Here is a 24,421-nt window from a genome sequence, read left to right as displayed (position 1 = left end):
ACAAAACCTACAGGAGGGCTTCATGAGTGAGGCAGAAAGTACTGGGGCTTAACATGTAACTGCCAAAGTGTGTGCAAATAAAAAACAAGATTCAAGTGGCTTAGATCTACAGTCTAAAAGATACTGTATACTTCTTGAGACAAGGCACCCTAAGCTTTATTAATCTGCCCGCTGCTGTTCCACAAGGCCTACAGCATGCTGAGAAAGAAATACAGGGAGATGTAAAGAAGGAAAGTTTGACAAGTGCTTCGAGCCATGAATGCTGGCAGAACCTGCAGTGTCCAGACTGAAAACACAAGGTGGCATGCAGTAGCAACTGAAGAAACCCAGCACATTCAAAGAAGTGAACCAAAGAGGCAGTGCCAAGCATTACTCCTGGATTTAGGGTGAAACAACAGAATATTTTAAGGAAGCATATTCAATAAGACTGGGCTTTGTGGATGAACTCACTTAAAGGGACTGGGCCACACCAGTGCCTACAGTATCTGAAGCTTTTGCTTTAAAAATCTGGACTGGATTCTCACACTGTAAGATGAGAACTGTGCTGCCCTTAGTGATTCACAGAATGGCTTTCAAGGGTAAGTAATACTGCTGAAAGTTAGTAAGGCATTCTCAAATCACAACGAGCTTTCACAGCTAGCTAGAGTACATACTGTTAAGCTGTGCAAGCTCCAAGTTTTTGTCAAGAGACGATCAAGTGAAGAAGACCCCTGGGTAGGGCTCATCAAGAAATAGTGTCCGTGTGGAGTGCATAATGACTCCTACAGCCTAAAAATCCCATGTACAGTATGAATACATGACCTGCCGCTTGTCTCCTGAGTGGCAGTGGAAATATGGTGACGCTGTACAGCATTAGTTGCCTGGGGTGGAAACGGACACCCTCACACTGCTGTGTGTCCCGTCACTGGCACACCATCAGAGGACCGCAGCAGGGCAGAGCCTGCAGATTCTGGTGCCTCTCCCCAAAGTGACACACGAGCCCTGTCCTACCCATGCCAGAATCAAAGCAATGTTCCAGTTAGCAAAACGAACAGCAAATTCACCTTCTAAGAGACGATGACGAAAAACAAATAAGTTCGAAGGGTGTGAGGCGGAAGTCAATGAGAACCCCCCGTTTTACAAATTCCTTTAAATATTCTTAAAGAAGCTACTGGCTTAGAAAACATGTGAGGTCATGGCAGAAGGACTGTGTGCAAGCTGTCACCGTGTTCACTTATTAGCATTTGTACTGAGGTGTAAAATACGACCTCACATCACTTAAAAATGCACAGAGCACTGAAACAAAATTCAAATGCAACATCAACTCTGTTAAAAAACAACATTCCTAAGTAACCTAGTAACTTAGGGAGCTACTAGGGAGCTGTTAACCAGTCTGCTCTGATGCACGTCATTTCCCTTCCTATTCACGATTGCTCGTGTAACTCATCAATCTGCTAGCAGACAACTGATGATTAAAATCTTTATGCACAAAACATCTTGAACACTGCCAGTGCTGTCAGAGCTAGAGCTCCATTAAAAAAATTACAGCTGACGGTTAATGCCCCAACACAGTCATGTCTTGCCAGCAAGGATTATTAACCTGGTCTCTGCACAGATCACACAACCGCGGTTTTGAAAATAGCTCACTTGTCGGCCAGCAACACAAATTACCATCTCAAAGGGCAGCCTGTGTGACAGAAAAGCTTGCAGTGATCACAGGGTAAGAGATTTTTCTCCTGGTCTTGCACACAAACACATCCAGCCGGCTGCCTGCATCCGAAAACACAGCCTGTTCTCATCTTCGTCTGGTCAGCCCAGTTTGGCGCACAGTATCGTCGCCATGGAAACTGGTACTTGGAAAGGCCCGTGTGGCATCCTGGCTGCCTCCTTCCTCCAGCGGCGCTGCTCACGCAGGAAATCTGGCCCTCTGTGCATGACGATGCCCCTCAATGTGGACCAGGTGCTCTTGTATGTTCACAGTGGGGACTAACTGAGACCCGGCACTCAGGCCTGTATGTTTCTTATCCTCTCTTCTCTCAATGGAAATGAAAGCAGCCAGGGGGTGAAATTAGCAGGAACAACACCAAACCCAGAACTAAGAACTGCACATATACAAACCAATAAAGACTTGCCTTTTACTTAAGTCAGGTGGCAGACTGTAGCTGCCCATATTATCTTCCTCCCTACCCACCTACAGATACCACAAATATTAGTATTACTACGAACCCTCACACAGAGGTTTCTTTCAAAAGATGAAAGGAACTGCCAATACTCCTATTCTTATTTCAGCCAGATGTGGAGGGTCTCCTAAATGGGACCTCAATGAATAATAAAATATATTTCCAGGATAAGCCTGATCTCCTACCACACTTTTATTCTCTCACACATCTCACGTCTAGCTCTTCCATCATAGGCTACTCTTATTTTGAATGACCAAAAGGCATCAGACCAGCAAGACAAAACTCTCTGCTGGGCCTCCCTTTCGTAATTCCCTGCAGCGAGCAGCTGGTGTACAGCGTGGCACAGTTTCCATGTTTGCAGGCTACTGAAGGAATAAAAGGACCTCATCAAACCTGCGAAATGCACCGTTACGCACACATTGCTGTCAGATCCTTAAAGGCTACAGTGAGAAACTCTAAACCGTGGATAAAGAACAAGCTGTATAATAATTAACCTTGAACTATCCAACAAAGGCAGCATCTCTTCACTCATTTACCAATACCTTTATTCACTGCCTGTGTTGCAGACATTATAAGACAAGCAAGTTGATTCATTTAACTTAAAAGCTTCTAATATGCGATCTTACCGGTACTATATGACGCCAGTTAAGATACTTAAGATATTAAGCTGTTTGACCATGATGCCCCAAGATGAGCTTTGTCATTCTGTTTCATAGGAAAGAGCGGATCTGGATGGACTGGATTTCTGAAGTGCACTGTAAGCCTGTTGCCTCATGAAAGGTGTTCTCTATGACAGGCTTAGAAGAACACCTCATCTGAGAAATCATGTTTAACAAAACATTCTGCATTCATCCTTCATATCGAAACAATGGCAGCTAAAAGAATTAAGATGGGACTTCAGTTCCTTATCCACACGAGAACATATGATGATAGAATCAAGACAGGTGTGGACAGAACTCTTATTTTTAAACCATTTTTTGTCATTTTTTAGAAAATTAGTAACATCTCCCTGAAAGTCTATTTTGTTCTCTTTGTGTATTTTTATATGTACAGTACTTTTAGGAGTTAAAACAAAAAAAAAATCATGATTTCTAAAACTGCATATAGTTTATACTCTATAAGAAAGCAGTTCTGCCGTACAATAACCAATAATAATGTAGGTCTCTCTAATACAGCTATAGGTCTTGTTATAAAACTGGTTATTTTAGCAGGTCACAATCCTTCAGCCTGTAAAACTGAAACTCAAATTCTGCTGATTATATGAAAAAAATCATTTTAACGTTGTGCCTGAACATCTAGGCCAAACAAAAAGAGGACAGATGGTCCATTTATTTGCAGATACAGTCCCATAATTAGACTGAATGTCGCTCATGAGGTAAATTAATCTTCTTTTGCTGATTAGTGTCCCTAGATGGTGCCGTTATGATAAGTGTTGACAGTGCTGTAAATCAGATGAAAGCTGCGATGTCCGACAGACCAATGCTTGACCAATGTTAAGCTAAAGCTTCAGCCATGTTTTAAACATGGTGCGAGCCACTGTCGTTAGTCTCCATGTCCTGCCAACGACATTCTTTAGGAGACGGATCTGGTGAAACGTCCCGAGGTTACAAAACCACAGCCCCTTTCTTTTAAACCTTTACTCTGGAGGGTACTATTGCAACGATGCACTATTTTATATTGCACACTGTTGTCACTGGATTAAATAACGTTCTAAGCAGTCCCCCTTCAGCCTAATACTCTGTGATGTGAAATGCATCTGCAGTGAGAAGGGTTTCACTTTATTGCATCACACTCCTCAGGCCAACAACAGCTCCCTGCTAGAAGGACAATGAATCTCCTCTCTCGTCGTTCCGTTATCTCAACTGCCCGCTGAATCCGATAGCTCACGAAGCACTTCCACATGCTTCAGCACTGTTATTGGTATGGATTATCACCAAAATGCATGCATGGCCTCCAAAACCTTGACATAAGAAAATCCGTTTGCCAGGTTTTGCATATGGAACAGGTCTAAAATGGAGTGAGCACGATACAGAACTGACACCACCCCCTTGAAACCCAGGTACTGTAGACTTCTGCTACTGCAGAGGAAGGAGTGGCTCTATATATGCTCTAAACCTGTGAGTGACCGTGATCGTATCTCAGCAGGAGCTGAGCAGAGCTACTGTACTGTACACATGTTACACAGATAAGCTGCAGAGCTCCTCTCTTGCCCCTATCTCAAATCCTGCACTGATGGAGTCAGGGGACTGCAGTCCAGTGTCAGCTCACAATTTGCTGCTTGAATGTGCCATCAAAATAAGCTCTGCATCCATCCACCCAGGTCATGAGTCTAAATCTAAACTGTTCCCAAATCTCCCTTCAGAAATCATAGTGCTGATAGTGAATAGTGCCGATTTAACCAAGCTTACATTCAGGAAGGATTTTCTCACCTCAAGGAGGTTTGAAAAAAGTATAGCTGTTGATGTCCTCATTTCAAAATATCACCCATTCTCCTTCAGTTAAAACCAGCTTCAATTGTGAATCACAGAAATAGAATAAACTAACCTAACGAGATGACTCAACAAAACGGACAAGCAAGTGAAAAAAAACCCTTCAGGTTAGTAATGCTGCCATTTATTGTCCTCAAACGCACATTTTAAACACGCATATTCCATGGGTCAAGGAACTGAACTGTGTTTTTAAGGGTCTGTGCGAGGACAGCTTTCAAAGACCTAGGAAACACAGAGCCCTTGACTTTGAATTTATACTTAAAACGCTGCCAGACGATGTACAACGATGAACAATGGAAATGTAATGGAAAGTTGGATCAATGGATGCAAATGTACAGTATAGGTCTAACTGCAGAGGTTCCTGGACTCTGCTACTTGCTGTTTAACTTTAACTACAAATGCAAGTCTAAAAAATTCTAAAAAAAGCATCTCCTGAAACATAACTTGTAAGGGCACAGTTTTCAAAGCATTTTAGCGCATCACTGTAGGGAATGCAATGATTTGAATGAATTTTATATGCAGGCTTCCTGAACCTTGAACACAATCTGCCTGAGAGCTTTAATCTTCAGAAGGAATGGAAAACAGAAGCTGGAAAATCTCTGAGGACATCCTTCATGAAAATGTTAAGTCTACATCCCACAGCACATAAATCTGTCTCTTTCTTTATATTAGAAAATTCTGATAATCTTTCCAGGGACAGGGTTAGTTAATCATGTATTTCACCTCAGCAAAATCACGGGAGGAGCTCAGGCACCTTGTAAAAGGCATTCCTTAAATCCCCAAAAAATCCGTAATCAAGTCAAAGTACAAGGTCAACTATCTCCAAACTTACCTGAAACCCAATTCAGTTTCCTGCAGATAATACACCTAAGCAGACAGGAAGCACCGAGTCCCCGAAGAAAACAATCCTATGACATCAATGTTTTGATTCCTTCAAGAATTGTTTTATCGTTATGCATATGCTGCATACTGACAGCTTATCAGTCTATTCGAATATCTGTCTTGTACAGAATTAATTCCACAGTGCTTAGAGCAAACGACAAAATACAGCTTCACTTTTTAAATAGAAAGGCTAGATAGCAGCTGGGATCTTTCACTGTATCAGAATGAACAGGTATCACACTTTGAAAACAAGGGTTTATATGATGCAGAAACCTGTTAGCTGACCTGACGAAGATCTTTGTAACTTCTGTGCCTCCACTTCACTGATATCTTCATGGTGATCAATACATGCATGACTCAGCATTGTGGCAATATTATATTTTGATGCAAATATCCTTGAAATTATAAGTTTTCCTCTAGGGCGACTCTATGACTTAGTACCTTTATCTCTTGAATTACACCAGACCTTCAACCTCCACAAGAGCAGTGAAATTAAAAAAAATAAGAAGAGCCGTTTCACCCTAATCACCTTGAAGCCTTTCGTTGCTAAACTTCAAAAGCAAGGACCAAAGCTGTCACTGAATTTTTAGCAGAAAACTGCTAGAATGATAATTTAAAAAAAACCCTTTCCTCAAGAGTGTGAAATAAAGTGCTAAAATCGCTCTACCTTAATTCTGGAAAAAAATAAACTAATTTCTTCACCTCATCCTTGCACCAGAGACCTGTTGTCGATTGCCTTACACTATTAACTAAAGGAAGTATTTGAGTGGGATCCACAGCAAGCTGGATACAGTCCTTTTCAGGTGTTGAAATTGAGCAGCACATTATTGAATCCCAAGGGACTATGACAGTGGTCGGTTGTACACGCAGAAAATGTTGTACAAAATTGATTGCCCAGCAGCTGAGCAAATTTCTATAAAGTTTGATCATCTTAAACAGACATTATTATTGCTTGAAAAATATTTTTTCTTTGCTTTTTCCCCCCAGTTTTCATTAACAATTTGTTAACTATGGCAGATCATCATGAGAATAATGATTACAGTGATTCCTCTGATAAGAAAAGAGCTTGACTGTCCCCGCATTTAAAATGAAATAGAGGCTAAAATGATAAAACTCCGGTTTGGCAATTCTACACATAAAATGCACAAAAGGTAACTTTACTGCTCGTACACTTCACAAAGTCAAAGAGAAATGCACTTACTTTCCAGAAGTTATCTACTTTTCCATACACAAGAGACTGGTTCTGTCTTTTGATGTCATCAATATGCTTGATATCACTGGCGTTAAGATGCTGCTCCACAACAAACCCAAGAAAGCTGTTATCAGGTGTGTGCGCTGGGGAAAAAAAGGAGAAGTAAATGCTTAGCATGACATGATACAGTAGAGGGTTTTTAATCATCTATTGTGGTTCACAGAACTCTTTGAAAAGCTGTGAATGTGTGACACAGATTGTAGCAGAATCCATTCCATTTTTTCCTTGCCAAACTCTGGATCGCCACTGAGGGAACCCCAGGCCAGACATTCAATGGGCAGCTCTTTCTTGGCTCTGCTTTGCCGGAATGCCATCTGCCTCTGAACAAAGCCCGAGACAAAAGCAGATTTCTGCATTTTCTAAGCAAATTCAATGACACATAAAACCTACCACAGGCCTATTAAAATTGATCTCATTTTTTAGCTCTTGACTGGCAACCCGAAATTTTATTCTGGGAGATCAACAGGAATTATGATGTCTTAAAGGCGCCGGCACCCAATGCCACTCTATCTAAATCAAGCTTATTGTTTATGGGTTGAAAGCTTTTTCGTACCCAGCTGCTATTTTAGCAGCATTATGAGTTTGACGTCCATAAAGAAAAAAAAAAAGTCACTCCCGTGCAAAATTATCCCGGGCTCCCATCTGGATTGTTCCATCTATCACTTGTCTAAATCCGAGTTCGAAACAGGGTGCACGAAAAAAGCTGTCAAAGATGAGCATATGTGCACAGGAGGGTGCAGGGAAAGGAGAGATTTTCAAACATAAACGATAAACAGCTCTGACAGATTTAAATGCAATCACCAGTACAACAAGACTTTCCACCGAATTATAACAAACAAGGTACTGTATAATCCCCTTCGGCAGAAGCCTCTCCAGATAAAAAAAACAACTCTATAATGTCCAAAATTGGCAAGTGAGGACCCTGTCCCTGCTCACTGGAACACAAAATGAGACTTGCTGCAAGTGGAACAGGTTATGTTTTTTCAGGCTAAAACAACACCAATCAGGAGCGGAATCCGCTATAAAGGTACTGTAGGTTATACAGCACATAAAAGTTCTTGAGGCTTCAAGCAGGACGATGTAAAAGAGAAAATCTGGAATGTGCAGTTACAGTATCTGGATTATCTTCCCATTTACTGAACAGCAATAAAAATGCTGAAAGGGCTGATTGAAAGGCTTTGAAGCTTCAAAATACTATGGACTTAATAAAATACTCTACATTTGGGTTTGTTACTGTACTTACATGTACCTAAGAATAGGTTCATTTCATGTGTTTGAATATGGGAGTGTGCAATGTTACAACAGCTCACTTGCACTTGCTGTTCTTAGTCTAGGACATTACATAAAAATCATACAAACACTGCTTGAGACATATACTAATGTATGAAGTTTCATCACGTCGTTAAAGTAAACAAAACAAAGAATATACATAATAGCACTGATGAGGCTGCAAAACCAAATAAAGCCATTTACTCTGAAGTATCATTTGCACTACTTTTTTTTCTAAAAGAAGAGGGATGCCCCTTCACTAAAAAAAACGGACTTAATTAAATTCATCAGTGCTTGTTTATCCCTTAGCTGCTGTCGTCATTAAAAAGGGATCTGGTAAGTCAATGAGTTCTTTCTTTCTTCTGCCAGCGTGGCAGTACAGTTATAAAAACAATGAGGGACAGAGACACCTGATTCCACAGGTAAAGAACTGATGCACTGGGCTACAATACAGCCCAAATCAGCTCTCACCAGCCTAAGAGTTTTCTAAAAAGCACAGAAAATAGAAAAGTTATCTTCTGGTCTTTGTGGGGAAAAAAGGCACTTAAATAATATGGCACAGACTCGTGACTAAACTGCCTAGCAATATGTCCGGGTGGGGTCTCACCAATTATAAAAATTAGGCATATGCAAAAATAAAGAGCAAAACTATTGTCTTCTCTTGCACAAGGAAAAAAATATTTTAGAAAAATCATACAACAAAAGTAACCCAAACGGCAGTTTTGTCAGGGAATTCGGTTCAGCAAGCCGAGTTACAGCATGTGTTACAGACAAAGACAGAGACTGACAGCTGCGTCTTGAATGCCAGTTTCAACACCCTGAGCTCCTCTGGATGGACAGGTGAGACTCCGTTTACGCCTGAGGTCAGTCAGGGTATAGAACCCACACACAGCGGTGGGACAGACAGGGGAATCCGTGGATCCACATCAGGTAATACGCAAACGCTAATGCAAAAAATAACAGCTCACACACAATTGTGAATAACAATACTTGTGGATAATGAATAAAATGGCAAACGGGTGTGCTTTCCTATACTGGTTTTGAAGGAGGATGGCAAGCTAAGAGCTGATGGCTGATGATAAACTACTGAGTGAACAGGCAACATGAAAGACCCGCGAGGGGTCATGTGAGGAGGGCGAACCACAAGCCCTTCATCACAACCTGATCTTCCCCTCCCCACGGTCAGTCTGAAGAGCTCTTCAACGGCTCTTGGCTAAGAGTGTGTGTGATCAGGGCGACGTGTTAATGACTGGAGCCCAACAGCACATTCTCTTGAGACAACAGGGGAGCAGGCCAACAAGATGACATTTCCGCCAGCAGGAAAAAGAGCTGTAATCCTAGATGCAATCCAGACTCCAGCTTACTTACTTGAGCAAGGTGTATAAAACAATGAGCACCGATGAAGGCTCCAATTGTCTGAATGATGTTGGTGAATCAACATGAAAATATTACTGGGGTGCCTCTGAGCATGTACAGTACTTTGGTTTATGAAATGGTCTCAAAATTAGTACAAAATTAAAAAAAAAAACAATAACAATTTCAGGTGAGTCTCATCTCAGTTCAAAGTTGCCCTGTGATACTTAAGTAACAACACCTGTTGAGTAAACAATAATTATCTCACATATTAATGCGTTTTAATTTCTGGTGATATCCCTGCATCCCTGCATTAATTTCAAACATGAAAGGCCACAGTGCTCACTTTGCTGCTGGCTTGTGCTTTAAAAGCCTAAGGCTAGAAAATTAATTTTAATGGCACAGTCAGGAAAGTTCAATGAATTTTTAACAATTTTCCTAAAGTGTTTGTAAACCCATTACATTCACTTCTAAAAGAAGTAAAACTCAAACCGAAGTGTGAATGGTTACAATAACATTTAATGATCTAAAACTCTCAGATTCTGTCAGTTAAGAGGTCTGAAGCAACAGATGGCAGAGTTAGTGCTAGTTAAAAAACTGTTAATATAACACATAAAAGTACATCTTCTAAAAACATACATAGAAATGGCTGTTTTGCACGACTAATATCTTCCTGAGAATGAACCATTACAATGATTCCAACTCACTGAAAAGTTTAACCTGCTGCAGCCTCACATTCTGATTTTCTCATTTTTGATTTCAGTTGCCTTTTTTCACACCTCTAGTTTCATCCATGGCACTCTGCAACCTGCCTTCTAACAACGCAAGTCCCTTGGATCTGAAAACCATCCCAAAATTAGAAACCCTTCAGAAGCATCTCTCTCACGAATATAAAAACACACATGCACACTCGCAAAACAACAAGCACTGCAATTTCACTCACGGGATCAATAAAGTATCTAATCTATCCATTTCCCTCACTGCTAAGGATCTACAGAAAACAGCAATTTTCAGATACTGAAGCAACCCTGCAAAATGGAAAACAACTTTCAAAAGAGTTACTATACGACAGCTGAAAAAAAACAGTAATGTTGATATAGGATTACAGCTACAAAACATACACAGTCACAGCAAACATATTAAAAAGCAATACAAACAGGAGGCCAGCAGCAGTCAGTGCTGTCTCCTCACAGCTCATGTCCTGGATTCAATTCCAGACAGCGGCGCCTTCGGACTGGAGTTTGGACTCAAGGAACATTTTACTAAAAATATTAACATACTGCACAGTGAAAGTAAAAACAGGAAATATGTAGCTCTTCCACAAGGTGTTCTGGGGATAAAGGAAACTGAAGTGAATTCACAAAACGCAATAATATTTGGAGTTCTGAGGTACAAACCATTATTAGTTTTTTGTCAGCTATTACATATACATAATTTTAAGTTAAAAATAGAACAAATATCCCTGAGAAAAACGTCCATATGCCGATGATTAATGTTATTATTAACTGGGATTAAGATTGCCTCTCTGAGCCTACCCCTCTGCACTGTCTGTTGCTGTTATACCCTCTTGGCATCAGAATTTATTCGCTTTTTCTTCAGAGGTGGCAAACGCACAAGCTACACAAACTGGCTCTCTTCATTTCTCTACAGTGATCTAAGGGGAAATAAACTTTTATTTCTTCCTTAGGAATATTAGCAATGTGGTTAAAGAAAGAAAAAACTAATAAGCCTCCAGCAGTGAAAGGAGACTTAATTCTGGCTCTGACCTCCTGTTCAACACATGACAAACAGTTAATTTGAACAGATCCTGCATACTTTGTACAGCAAATCAAAGCATATTAAATTTACTACGGAAGATGAAGGGGAAAATCTCAATTATTCTTTTAAAAGAGTCCCCATCTGTAAGCTTAGGAAAGATATTTTTCTGTTGGATGAACAGAACATTGCACTGTACTTCAGAGTCTCTTCTGGACTCATCACTGCAAAGCCTGAAGAGATGGTTTCTCTGCTTGGCTGTATTCAATTACCCTTTTTCACATCTGCCAGACTGTCCAGAGGAGATTAAGTGACAGAGGCGGGAGACAGCGTTTTGTTTTCTTTTTTTGTGAAGTCTGGATCGATCGATCCCGGTTTAAGTTCAGACAAGGCTGCACTCAATCCCCGAGAGGCTGAGCTGTGCCCTACACCACCCTGTCGCTGCACATCAGCAGGGGTCATACAGTATGCTCCAACTAAGCTTCAACCATGTTTCAAAATGGTCAGTCAGTGACTCATTTACAGTATGTTCTGTAAACCTCAGTGTGCATGGAGTGTGAATCTACAGTAGTTGCCAGCAGTGCTTAACGGTAAAAGGAATTCGGAAAATAAAAAAAATGTATTTGAATTAATTTTGGAAAATAATATTGATACACTTATGTGTGAATGGTCTCACACTCAGTGGGGTCTGACAAGGCCTTAATTTGGGGCTAGAGAGTTGGGGAGAGGGATGACTTTGGTCTGGCACTACCTGTGTCAAACCAAAGAAAAATTAGATTCCTGCCATTTATTTTATTTTTTACTGTAAAAGCCTTATTTGTTAATGTTAGAAGATAAGACTGTTCGACATAGATGTCTGAATATTGATGATAATTATCCATGATCTAATCTGGCACTTTTTAATCGATGAGCTGCGTAATTTAAGGTTGCTAAACTCAAGCTGAAGTTATTTTACAGCTACTCAAAAATGTTAAAAGTAATGTTTTTAAACTCCTTTTTTCAGTGCTTCAGTGTTTACATATAATTATCCCTAACAAATCCGTATACTACAATTGCAAACCTGACAGATCTAAACACTGGTTTCAATTTGAAGGCATTTCTTTGTGAAGAGCTGTTTTTACCTGAAGGAGACACCAAATAAAAGGTCAATAAGTAAATACTCACAGTATATTCTAAGTTAAAGCTTTAGAACCACATGAGATATTTCCTACAACCACAAAACAAGACCAATAATCTTTTCTGTGAGTAAGGACCAGGAATGTTTAATCAAAGTACAAGGCTGAATTACATTTGAGTTTAATTAAAATGGAACACAAGACTCTTTCTCTATTCTCATTAACAGCACGTGCCCCACTCAAGCGTGTACTCAAGCCATTTAAATGCAATTCTGTTCTAAATAATACATACTGCTCATCTCACCAAGTTCACCAGTCTTCTAGATCAACAGAACCCTTTCCCATGGCACAGATAGTCTCAGCTCCTATCACTTCTTCACATCACACAGAAGCAAAACAACAGAACAAAGGAACTGTCCTTCATTCTGAAAGAAGGAAAAAATACGCTCCGTTTATGATTAAAATTGGTTTAAAATGAAAAACGTCTGACCAAGCACACATTATAAGGCATCAAAAACAAATGATCAAAAAGGAATTATAAAATGTAAAATGTGTAGCCTGAGAGCCCAACAACAAGCTGACAAAATACTTGAGACAGGAGAATGGCACTAGGCTGGTAGAATGCTGCCAATAGTGTTGGCTTTGCCAACACAGAGTTTCAAAATATAAATAAACTGGTCTAGGTTTATTCTGGTCAGACAAAGATATAGTTCATCAACACCCATGCTCGTCACATCCTGAGCTGACCACAGAACTACCAGGTAGCAGAGAGAACCACAGTGGCAGCAGGCACAGAACCTGCAGAATACCCTGGCAAGAAACACAGCCACACAAAGAGATACAGACCAAGCTACAGAAGGCCACGAGAAGACAAGCCTGTCTGAGATCCACAGTGAGGTGAGAAAAGAAACTCAAAATAACCTCCAACTCGTCAAAAGCAGATGAATTCTGAAACCCAAGAAGAACACATGCAGACAACACGGAGAACCCAGGGAAGCTCATGATCAGACAGTGTGTTTTGAAATTATATACAACATGATTGAAAGAGAGCTGCCCGAAAGACGGAGCAGTGTTGCCTGTAAGTGTCTCCAGATGTTTAGAAAAGCTGTTTGCGAGCATGCACTGAGAAGACTGAGTCCAGGAGAGATGGAGGTCTTACACATAGCTGGAACAACAATGTCAGCTTCAGCTCTAGACCTCAGTGATGTCCGTGCCAATGACATATTGCCAGTCCTCACCTCTGAATTGCTCACAGTCATACTGCACCAGAAATCAGGTACCTGTTGAGGACCACAACCCTAAAGAATTTTCCGGAACTGTAGAAGCAGGGCAGATCACTGAACACCTGAGGAAGCTTGGTAAACTTTTCATCAACATGGGTGAATGGGTTAAAGCTCACTGACTTTAAAACTTCAATATATGGGACCATTTGTGAAAGAACAGGAAAAGTCCTAAACAGAGGAACTACAGAACAATCATCTTGATTAACCATGTAAGTAAAGTTATACTTCATATCATCAGACGCAGGATGGTAAATTCGTATGAGTAAAAACTGGAAAGAACTCAAGCTGAATTCCACAGGGACACAGGATCCAAATAAAAAAAATTGTGCTTGACGTCAGATTTCAACACCGTAGCGCTGAGGAATGACATCTATAGTGGTTCAAGTAGGCCGCTGCGTCAGCATGCATAGACTGCAAAGGAACAAGTAAAGGTTTATTCCATGCTGAAAAGAGAAAAGACACTTTGTGTCTTTTTTTCTGCTCTTTTCAGCATGGAATTAACCTTTACTTCCATCTACAGTGGCTTTATTATATCAAATCATTTAACTGTTGTGTTAACATCACCAAGCTCTGGAAAGTTCCTAGAGAATTTGGTTTCAAATACATCATAAGATGCCTTGCTGTATCTCATGAAGACTGGACACCGCAGCAGACATGAAATCTTCCCACTAGTGAGCAAAGTAAGACATATGTTTCAAATAACATGGGGGAGATTCTCACCTTGACAAAACCCATCCCATCCTGTTTAAATGCGCTGCATGTATAGCATTTTGAAATCAAACAATTAAGCAGAGAAGTTATAAGCAGGAGTGCTTACTTACCCAAACGTTTATCTATAAGCAATCATGCAAAAGATATAATTTAAAAGCTCATTAACACCTTCACAGAAAATACCACTTCTACCACTTCTCTCAGTGATGTTTTTTTTAACATTTTAATTCAATATTTCCACTTGGTCCTGTGGAGGAGATCGTGTGTATCGAAACAAAGCGAAACAATCAGTGGCTCCACAATTAAAAGGAAGACCAGAGGGCCTGTGCTGACAAGATGATACACACCCTGGGCAGCATGCTAATCGCTGCCCGTCACAGATCTGCCGGGATGGAAGAGGGAAAAAGACAACCTCAAGCCAGTACCCCCAAGCCCTGTGCTACAAACCTGGGGGACATGCAGCTTTTAATTTGCTGCTGCAAACCGGAGAGCTCTGACATACAGTACAGTGGTGCCATCTCTCACACACTGACGCTGAAATAGAAGCAGCTGGTTGTGCTTTTTCAAGACCAAAAGCAGCCAGGTATAAACACCAGACTTAAGAATTGCAGTGTTCAATATAGTTATTGGAAGACAGTGGAGGAAAATCTTACTCGTGGTCACATGTAATGATCACTGTTCTGTTCCTTACAGCGCATTAGGCAATGTTAATTACCATAGACTAAGTGCTTCAACAGAGGTGAAGTTGGCTTTAATTTAAACCTCAAGACGCCAAGATTTAGTGAAACTGGACCCCTGCAAGTCTGTTTTTTAATGAAGAGTATGGAAAGGTACTGAAGAGTGTTACTTTAGGCAAAGAAGCTCAGTATGGAAAATCTCTTTTCCACTGCTGGTTCAGTGAAATTCTTCCATTCAACTGTAACCATAACACCATGCAAATCTCCTGATTTCAGGCACCTTTCTTTCTTCCATTTCTGAATAGCATATGGATAAAAAAACTAAGCAGACTGATTCAGTCAAAACAGAGACACTGATAGCGAAGCCAGGTGCTGTGTTGAAGGAGTCAACAGCCCTGAGACTGAGGTGACAGACCAGGGCCTAGTAACCTCCAGGGATATGAGTGACTGTCAGAAGACAGCGACCCCAGTTTGTGACTGAAGTGTGCAGAAGGTTGCTCGGGGAGCTAATGAAACTGCCACCTTGCTAAAAGATTATGCTGCACATGCTCCACAGAGATTGCTAGATGCTCTCACAATTATGCAGGCCGCCTGTAATAAAAGCTCTGTCACATCTGCACCAGCGCTTTGATAGTAATTCTATGAAGCACACAATCCACAAGCCTTCGACAGTGCCCGCAGTGTTGTCTAGTCCTGAACGTCTCCTTCTCTTCTGTTCTGTGGTTGCACATCTAAAGTTCATTGTTACTTTTTCCTCAATGGAAATTCACTTGACTGAAAACAAAAGAGCTTTTCATGACTGTTTCGAACTGTTCATCAACGGGGTTTCATCAATTACATCATGGTATCTGGCATATGTATAGACCCATAAATTCAGAAATTTTGTAACTTTCTGGGCTGCATAGATGCTGTGCTTGTACTGGGTTTTCTCTGTACCAAACGTTGTCACCTGGTTAGATGATGGTCCAGAGGATAATGATGGAAATGATCATTTCCATGTCCTTTTCCCCTAATGGTGTGAAGAAAACAACCAGCCGACGTGATAAAAGATGCAGTCACTGACATTGCATCTGACAGCCATATCGGCTTTAACTGTGCCCTGAAGCAACTATTACAGCCTGAAATCACATTACCATTCATATGAGCACTTCTGCCCCTGACAGCACCTTCGCACATACAGTATATGCAAACCTATTTAGGATTCTAGTAACTAAAGGAATGTCGATGCACAGAGAATGGTTCCCTGAAAGAATATTCTCAGAAGTCCGCTTTGTTGTCTCCTTTATAACCACCTCTACATGATGCAGGGAAGCAATTACCAATCATTAATTAACAATTAAAATGGTAACAAATAGTAGACAAGCGTTATTTGTTTTCCTCTGTAATTAAGTTAACGATGTCTGTAAAACATGCTAATAAACATCAAGATCCTCTATTCCCTAACACTCAGACCAAGTACTGTACAAACCAAACAAATACAATGATTCCTGACCATGAGGGGTGGTTTGTGAACAATTAATTCCCGAGCACCTCTTAAATTCACAAAGGACAGACCGTAAGAGAAACTGAGGCACTTTTCCCTGCTCATTTCCCCCCAGGCAGCATGTGAATTCATGAATGGGGAAGTCAGTAGCAGCTACACCAAAGCAAGATTACACCAACTGGGAAGAACCATAGCATGAAATCTTAATTAAAAAAATTATCAATACGTTCTGTAAAGAAAAAGAAGAACAGAATCACATGATGTCAAATGCTTTTCTATCGGAAAAAACTGATCAAGAGCAATTGTTACAAACCATTACTCTACATTTTTCTCTTGTTTTGTCACTGCAGTGTCTTTTATTTTTACAATCAGGCAGCAGATTTTGATTATTCAAGTGGATTCTAGGAGTCTCTACAGCCCTGAAAGTTATTACCCAGAATACGGTGAATGATAATCCAGAGATCCTACTGGCCTGCAAATGCTAGGACCTGTGAGTCACCGGACTTCATCGTCAAATTGTTTTGAAAGACAAAGGAGGTACTGACATGATCCAAACCATGAAGGTACTACAACCCACCAGTGTTTGTAGGTCACTGAAACTGAGACTTTGGGTATTTTGTCTGCTCCATGACTGAAAAATAAATGTCAAACCAGAGATTATTTTCATAGGGCTGCAGTACCTCTCTTACAGACACATGAGTAGAAAAGATGAACTCACGGAACATGGTGTTGAACTGCTGGGGGTTGAGGTTCCACTTCCCCCAGGGGGTTTTATGTCCCTTGGACTGGGCGTAGTGCGCATGGTTGAACTCGGGTTCGGTGCCAAAGGAATCCAACACCCGGAGCATGCACCTAAACCACAGAAAACCCAAGACGACAACAACAAAAACAGTCAGATATTGTGCATTAGGCAAGTTACTCTCAGGGCTTGCTGTATCACATACTGGAAAAAAAATCATCACTCTGGGGAAAAACAAAACAAAATAGAAACAGAGAAAAAATGCTTTCAAATTCCAGGAGAGGGTGCTCATCGTTTCATTTTCTAGAGAAAGTCTACAGCATGTCTGAGTCAGTTTTAGGGTACTGATGTCAAGAGGCTTTGACTCAAGCCAGTGTATCGATTTTATTTGATGCATTTTTTTTAGTTTCAAATTTGTAACTGTGGCTCTCCGCCCAAGAGTAAAAGGGTTGATCTGCTATGGACTCTAGCAACAAGACATTTACTGGTATCAGAAAAACAGTGAAAAAATCCATTTAAAAATCAGCTGGTTTACTACAGAAAGGACAGGAACCTGCCAAGCCCATCCCTATGCTGGAGAAAGTGAACTACTCTTCCTTTACTAATTTTTAGACACTAATAATTCCTGGTCAATGATTACTTGACAATCAGCAAAGGTTAGAGTCCTCTGTTTTATCATATATATCAGTTATATACCCTGTTCCTGTGTGCTGTATGATTATTATGCTGCCAAAACTAGCGTGAACAAAAACCTATCATGGATGATGTCAGAAAACCGAGACAAAAGCTCTTTTTGTTCTTAGCTCCTTTGGTTCTTAAAGATCCTGAAAAACAGGATCCAGGATCCCTTTTCACCTGTCATCGGAAAATGTCATCTATCGAGTGTCAAAGTTCCTGTAGTAATGATGAGTTGTTAATAATTTGCATTCAATGTCAACACCTCCTATAAATGACAGGGCAAACACCCAGTATTTAAGAACTGTAACGTTCTGGGGTAGTATCAGAGGTTCATAAGTGTCTATGAAGTATTCATGGGCTTTGGTACAATGTAATTTGCATCTGGCTACACAGAGGATTAACTGTTTAATATTGCTCAAAGTAATTTTCAGTGCATGTCAAATCAGATCGAACCAGACGTGCTCCAAAACTGGTAGATCTCCGTCATACAACAATTCTGAATTCGCTGTGTATGGTTGCAGTGCGGAAAACACACACTTGGTTTTTCTGTTGTATGACAAAATTGTATTTTATTTAGATGAAATTCCACTTCAGTATAATTAGAATCGGAGAAATGTGGATTCAGAAGAAAGGCAGGCACATTCAGCCTTAGTACTGCACGAACCCGTTCAGACAAAATGCTGGGCATGCATGGGCAATGTACTTGTAATGACAAGTCAAACAAGCTCTTGTAATGGTACAGTACATGTGTAAAACAATTGGAAATTTGAGCCTGCTTTCCTGTCTGCATTTTTAATCCTATATTTCGGTCCCAACGTTTTACCTAAAGCAGTATTGCCTGGAAATGGTTTCATGTAATCTAATCATTTACATTTTATTACTCAGCTGCTTGGTAAAAGCTGTATAACATTGATTCAGAGTAATTTAAAAATTAAGTTGACCTTCCATAATTAAGATGATCTGAAGGTCATGTGAACACACAGCCAGACACTGGAAGGGTACTTTTGCAACTCACAATGTCAGATCAATATATGACATCATTCTATTTATTTCTCAATAGGTATATTAAGGCCTCGGGGCAATGTTTGTTTAGAGGATATGATTTCTATCTCAGAATACGGGAAGTGAGCAGTACTGCAGCTGGTCTCATTATATTTAAAATGACTAACATAGCTGACAGCTTTGATTCTCAGAATAATGCATTCAACATTCCACATGGCACATTAGACAGGGAATGAAACCCTTATTGTCTCAAATCATTTCATCCGCAGTCTACCAACATGTAGAAACATGAACCCAAGGCGATGTGAAAAGCCAACTTCAGGCACAAAAATTGATCAGAATGAACAATGCTTCTTTTCTTTCATTAATTTCATGAAAGAATTCTGTTCTGTTTGTAACGGGCTTTACCATGGATTCCAAAATAAATATGACATTTTCATAGATGGCTTTTTAAGCTTCAAAGTAAACTCCAGAAATTCATTTTTTAAAAATAAGTCTTTAGCACAGCTAGAAAAACAACAATTATACTACAATCCTAAGGCAATACCTGAGGACATATTTGACAGTGGAGGTTGAATAAAATGTAATAAATCTGCTGTTGACATCTTGCAGCTAAATAAACTACCATATGCACAATAGTTAGAAATTGAATACATCCACTGACGTTTCAGGAAAATGAAATAACAATGAGAAACAGGCCACCGATTTCTCTTAAACCAGATGCCAAGAGTCATAATGATGTCTGGAGGCCTGCAACAACAGGATTGTAAGGGGATCACTGCATTAACAAAGACTGCCATTTTAATTCCAATACCAGTTCATCATACATCAGTCTCAGATGTTGTTTCACTCAATTTACAAACATTTTGTAAAGTAATGTCTAGATGTGCCAGTTTCTGATCTCAAACGGCATGCAGTGTGGGGAGGTCAGCAATTCACGGGTACACTCAGTAGACACACCACTCAAGTCCTTGAAGGTGAGCAGCATTCAGATTTTTTTCCCAAAAGCCTCAGGGAGACAGTGCAATGAAGCTAAGACAGGAGATCACCGCTCAAGCACTTTGGTTTTATTAAGATTCAGGAAGCTGATTTTGGAAACTGCCACAACTTTAGAACATGTTTAGACACAACAGCGAGCACTGCATTACAATAATCAAGACTGGAACAGATAAAAGCATGCATTAGCATTTTGCACATCAGGGCTGGACACCTGAATGGACAGAAGCGACATTCAAAGCTGAAAAAAGATATCTTTGCAACACACAGAACATGAGCTTGAAATGCAAATACACAGGTGACACCCAGACTCCTGACCTGAGCACACGGACTGCTTCCAGCACCATCAATATAAACAAAGCCTTGACACTATTGCGGGCTTAATAAGGACAATCAGCACATCTTCTTGTCTTGTTAAGAATTCAGGTGTAAAAGAATGTGATGCACCCAACTGATAGCACCGTCTAAGCAGTTTGGCAAGTCAGACAGTGCTTGGGTGAAGTCAGGTGTTATGCAAAAATAAATTTGGGTGTTGATGGCACAGTAATGAAACATGTCATACCTAGGCAGAATAACAACTACAAAACACAAAGGAGAAGAGGGAGTACTGAAAAGTCTCTACAAATCTACAGAAGAGGTGCAGGATAAAAGAAACGCCAAGAGGGGTACCTTGAAGGATAAAATAATCAAAAACACTTCAGACAAAGTGGAGCTCTCCTGGAACTCAAAGACTTTGTGAAACAACCACGCAGATATTCATTTCAACAGCAGGGCTGTGGCTTTCACTCACGGCAGCCTGATTTATACTCCACAACAAGAAACAAGCTGGAAACGTACTGGTAGTGCACCCAGGATGGTCCGAGCGTCTTCTTGAACTGAGTCAGCCCCACGATGTCGATGTAAATCAGCTCCACCACTTTATCTCCTTGGGTTGGACAGCCAGACTTGTTGCCAACCACCTTCCTCATTATCCTGGAGTGGGAACAACACAAGATGTTCATGAAAAAGAGCACAAGGAAGCAAACTAAACAATGACTCGAAGAACATGCATGTGCATGCAGGGAAGGTAAGAAACATTAAGTCTTCAAGGCTGAGAGACTTCACACTGTTACTCATTCTGCCTTTCCCAAAAAGAGGCCTCAATAAGAGCTTTTGTACACCAATAAAATCTATTCCTTGCTCTCTATTACACTGACAATGGATTTTTTTCCATTTTCAGACATGTAAGTTATCAGGGATATTAATCCATTCTTGCAAGTGAGCAAAAGTAACTTCTGTGCAATATTTTAAGCTTTGCTATTAAAATGTTTGCGCCAGCTGAGAGGTGATAAAGAACATGTACACTTTCCCCAGACCTTTGCACTGTCCAAGCCACCTGCTTCATGCCATAAGCTCTGCAGTGACTACAGGAGAGTCACCACTGGAGGAGAAATGCAGTTCTCACAAACACCACTCCGCATGCTCACAGTGATGCAAGGGTGCCTTGTCTGACATGAGTCCACCTGAGCCGAGCAGAGCCTGGCCAGTGCATTGAGCAGCAGAATCCCAGTGACAGAGCTCAGACCTCAACTGGTGACATCTAGGACACTGCTTTCAACCTGAACAGTAGGTTTGTATTTTTCTAAGAAAATTGCACAGCTGAAGATACATAAGTGCAGGAAGAAAACAAACTTGAATGGCACAGAACTGTAAAAAAACAGGCTTTGCATAATGTATAAATATAGGAAGTAAGGTCACAATATGACTGCTACTGAACATCTCTTTAGATGCAAAAGCCTTTTGAGATACATCCTTGTGGATATACAGTAATAACACATAAGTATTCTCTTTCACAAGGAAGTAATTATTCCTAAAGCATACCTGTCTGAAAAGCATGAGATTCTGAGAACATTTTTGTGAAGCACAGTCTCATTAAGAACTTCTTTGTCCTTGCCTTTTCAAATATACAGGGTGTGGAATGAAAACGACACAGACATCCAAGAAGGAAACAGGATAGTTCTTGGAGTAAAATCAAACCAGTACCTTGGCACCAAAACAACAGGATACCCTGTCACAGCAAAATTCATTGACTTCTGCTCTTTGCTTGGTTCAGTTTTACTGTGGCAATTTGCAGAAACTGACCAATTAAGGGGGGTTTCTGCACAAAACATGGTGATGTGAGTCACACATTTATAATGCAAACATCCTGGATGTCTTAGACATTAATTAAAATCTATTCATGTTATGAGCATCGACTACTAGAAAATCTCTGACTGAGCTCATACAAACTCAGCTTCGTTTGTATGGGAAGAAACCAAATCTTGTCATTTAAAAATCTTTAAAGGTTCAACATAGCAAGGTAAACGTCCTAGCACAGCCAATGGGGAAAGCAGCAGTAGCTAATTCATCACATATCACCAACCAAAAACTTCTGGATTCACTTTGTTCTCATTCTTAAAATTGTTTGTTCCCCTCTGCAGATCCACAAAGCTAAAAGCCTTTTTGCATTTTCATGTTACAGAAAAGGGAAGCATGGTGGTGTAAAGCTACTGCAAGTTACCGACTCACAGACTGGATGTTTCTGCTTTCATTTTCTTTAGGAGAGATTAAAGCCAGTCCAACCAAGACATGTTTCGAAAAGCTTTCACTTTACAGTTGTTTTATAAAGTACTGGGTGCAAACAAAACCCCTAAAACTATGTATGTAAAAGGTATGTAAGAACCTTGCAGCTCACATACAAAATAATAATTTGGAGCTGTTGGATATTACTCATTTATTTAAACAGGCAACAGCCAATTATTTGAATCCATTCTGTAGACAGAATAAAGATGCAGATGAAGCTTAAAATCACCTCATCCCAACTATAACACAAAGATGCATCTGTGACGTCAAGGGTTGGAACCAGGCTTTTTTTTGCTGTGAAAATCAAGTTGTTGATGCACTGACTGTAAAAACTGGCTTCTGTTGGTGTGCCAGGTGAGTGCAGTTTGGGTAGAGAGCACTCACTCACATCAGTGCCATCTGTGACTGCAGGCTGCAGAACCAGAGCAGTTCACACACAGACAGGATGTCAGGAGCATGACGGGTTTTCCAGCACATCATCTTACACCACTGTCTTGATATTTAATTGTGGCTCTGCTCTGCTCCCAAGAGGCCTGTCATTAATCCAGGCTTTGAAAAGAAAAGCAAAATAAAGGACCTGTGCAGACTAACACTGAACAAACCTTTTTTCCTGAAAAAAGATAAAACCCTGCAGTGTCAAGCAATTGTTCTGCTCTGTGTTTGACTGTTTGACACGGAAATGCTACATTAAGCAACTTAATAAAAATGGGGCCTACTCTTTTATTTATTTAAACCTTCAGATTTATTCCTCTATCCCTACTGTCACTTTAATGACTTCTGTAGTTAGTGTGTGCAGAGGATTAAGTGGAAACGATATTCTTACTCTTTGAGTTCAGCTAGTGAGGCTGAAATCCTGATGTCATGGCCCAGAAGATACAGAGTCGTAATTAAGTCACTCCACTGCACCAGCTCGCCCAGGGGGCCTCCGCTGAAGGCATTCTCTGCAATTTTGAATCCTGATTCCTTTGTCAGGAGGCCAAGATGGACCAGTATCTGGGAGAAAATTAAACACACAGATACATATAGTACACACATTCACACGCTCTTGAAAGTGAACCTGTGACAGAAATTGCTGTAACTATTTTATCATCTTTCTGAGTTATTAGAAGGCATTCGTTCCCCAAGGACAAAGGTAGCATAAGCCATGAATCCGAAAGCACCGGCTTCCTGCCCTTATCCATGCCCTACCCGCAGGGCACTGAAGTGTGGCGAAGAGAGAGTCTACTGCAGCAACATGAAAGCTAACTTCGAGCGAGACGGGAGCGACTGCTTTTCCAGCTGGGACATCACGAAAGGCTTTTCTACTTTAAAAGGAAAAATTGTCAGTTTTGGCTTCTTTCCTACCAGCAACAGGCACATAGCAAAGAGTAGTTCAAACCAATGGTATATTAATTTCTTCCATGAATTATTCTGAGACACTGATGCAGCGTATAAAAATACAGATTACTTCAAGCAGTGTCCATACTCTTGGTGACAGTTTCAGGATCTAAGCGTCTCACTCCATGTGTTTGCCTATTAATATCTCAGTCCTGCTTTAGCTTGTCACCCTGCGGCTGGTCTTATTAACTCAACATGCACCCCCAAGCGCCCCGGGTCTGGAACTGAACCCCAACTGGCCCCAGCACTGCGAGGCCTCCATGCCCCACCCTGCCTCTCTCCTGAGCAGATCTGGCATTTTAACCAGGATCTAGAAAATGTCTTCAGAATCCAGTTCCTCTCAGTTATCAAAGCTGTTGATCTGATGGTGATGACGATGATGATGTCATTCAGACAGCGGACGCCAAACCTTCTTGCGTTTCCGCTTCTCCAGGTTCTGCTTCTCCGCCAGGGACTTGATGGCTCCCACCCACGGCTCCGCCATCCGCTTTATCCTCAGCATCATCCAGCGAAACTCCTCCCGTCGGGACATCACTCTGTAGAGCTCTTCGAAATCCGTGCGGATTTCAGTCTGCGGGGGAGAGCACAAGAGCCCCGTCC

The 24,421-nt window shown here is 40.7% G+C and overlaps 1 protein-coding gene across 2 annotated transcripts in view; it reads right to left on the bottom strand.

The window, feature by feature from the left end:
- The window catches only part of mgat5 (alpha-1,6-mannosylglycoprotein 6-beta-N-acetylglucosaminyltransferase), a 103,843-nt gene that overhangs the window by 18,946 nt on the left and 60,476 nt on the right, over nucleotides 1–24,421 (bottom strand). For both annotated transcript variants that reach the window (XM_088606206.1, XM_088606207.1), the window contains exons 7-11: nucleotides 24,231–24,392; nucleotides 23,268–23,437; nucleotides 20,681–20,815; nucleotides 17,147–17,280; nucleotides 6,732–6,865 (exon numbers count right to left, since the gene is read on the bottom strand). In XM_088606206.1, the coding sequence (XP_088462332.1) occupies nucleotides 6,732–6,865; nucleotides 17,147–17,280; nucleotides 20,681–20,815; nucleotides 23,268–23,437; nucleotides 24,231–24,392 (735 nt within the window). The remainder of the gene's footprint in view (nucleotides 1–6,731; nucleotides 6,866–17,146; nucleotides 17,281–20,680; nucleotides 20,816–23,267; nucleotides 23,438–24,230; nucleotides 24,393–24,421) is intronic.

Source organism: Lepisosteus platostomus, chromosome 14, assembly GCF_059453375.1.
Source record: "Lepisosteus platostomus isolate fLepPlt1 chromosome 14, fLepPlt1.hap1, whole genome shotgun sequence".
NCBI lineage: Eukaryota > Metazoa > Chordata > Actinopteri > Semionotiformes > Lepisosteidae > Lepisosteus > Lepisosteus platostomus.
This window is presented reverse-complemented; position numbering and strand designations above follow the sequence as displayed.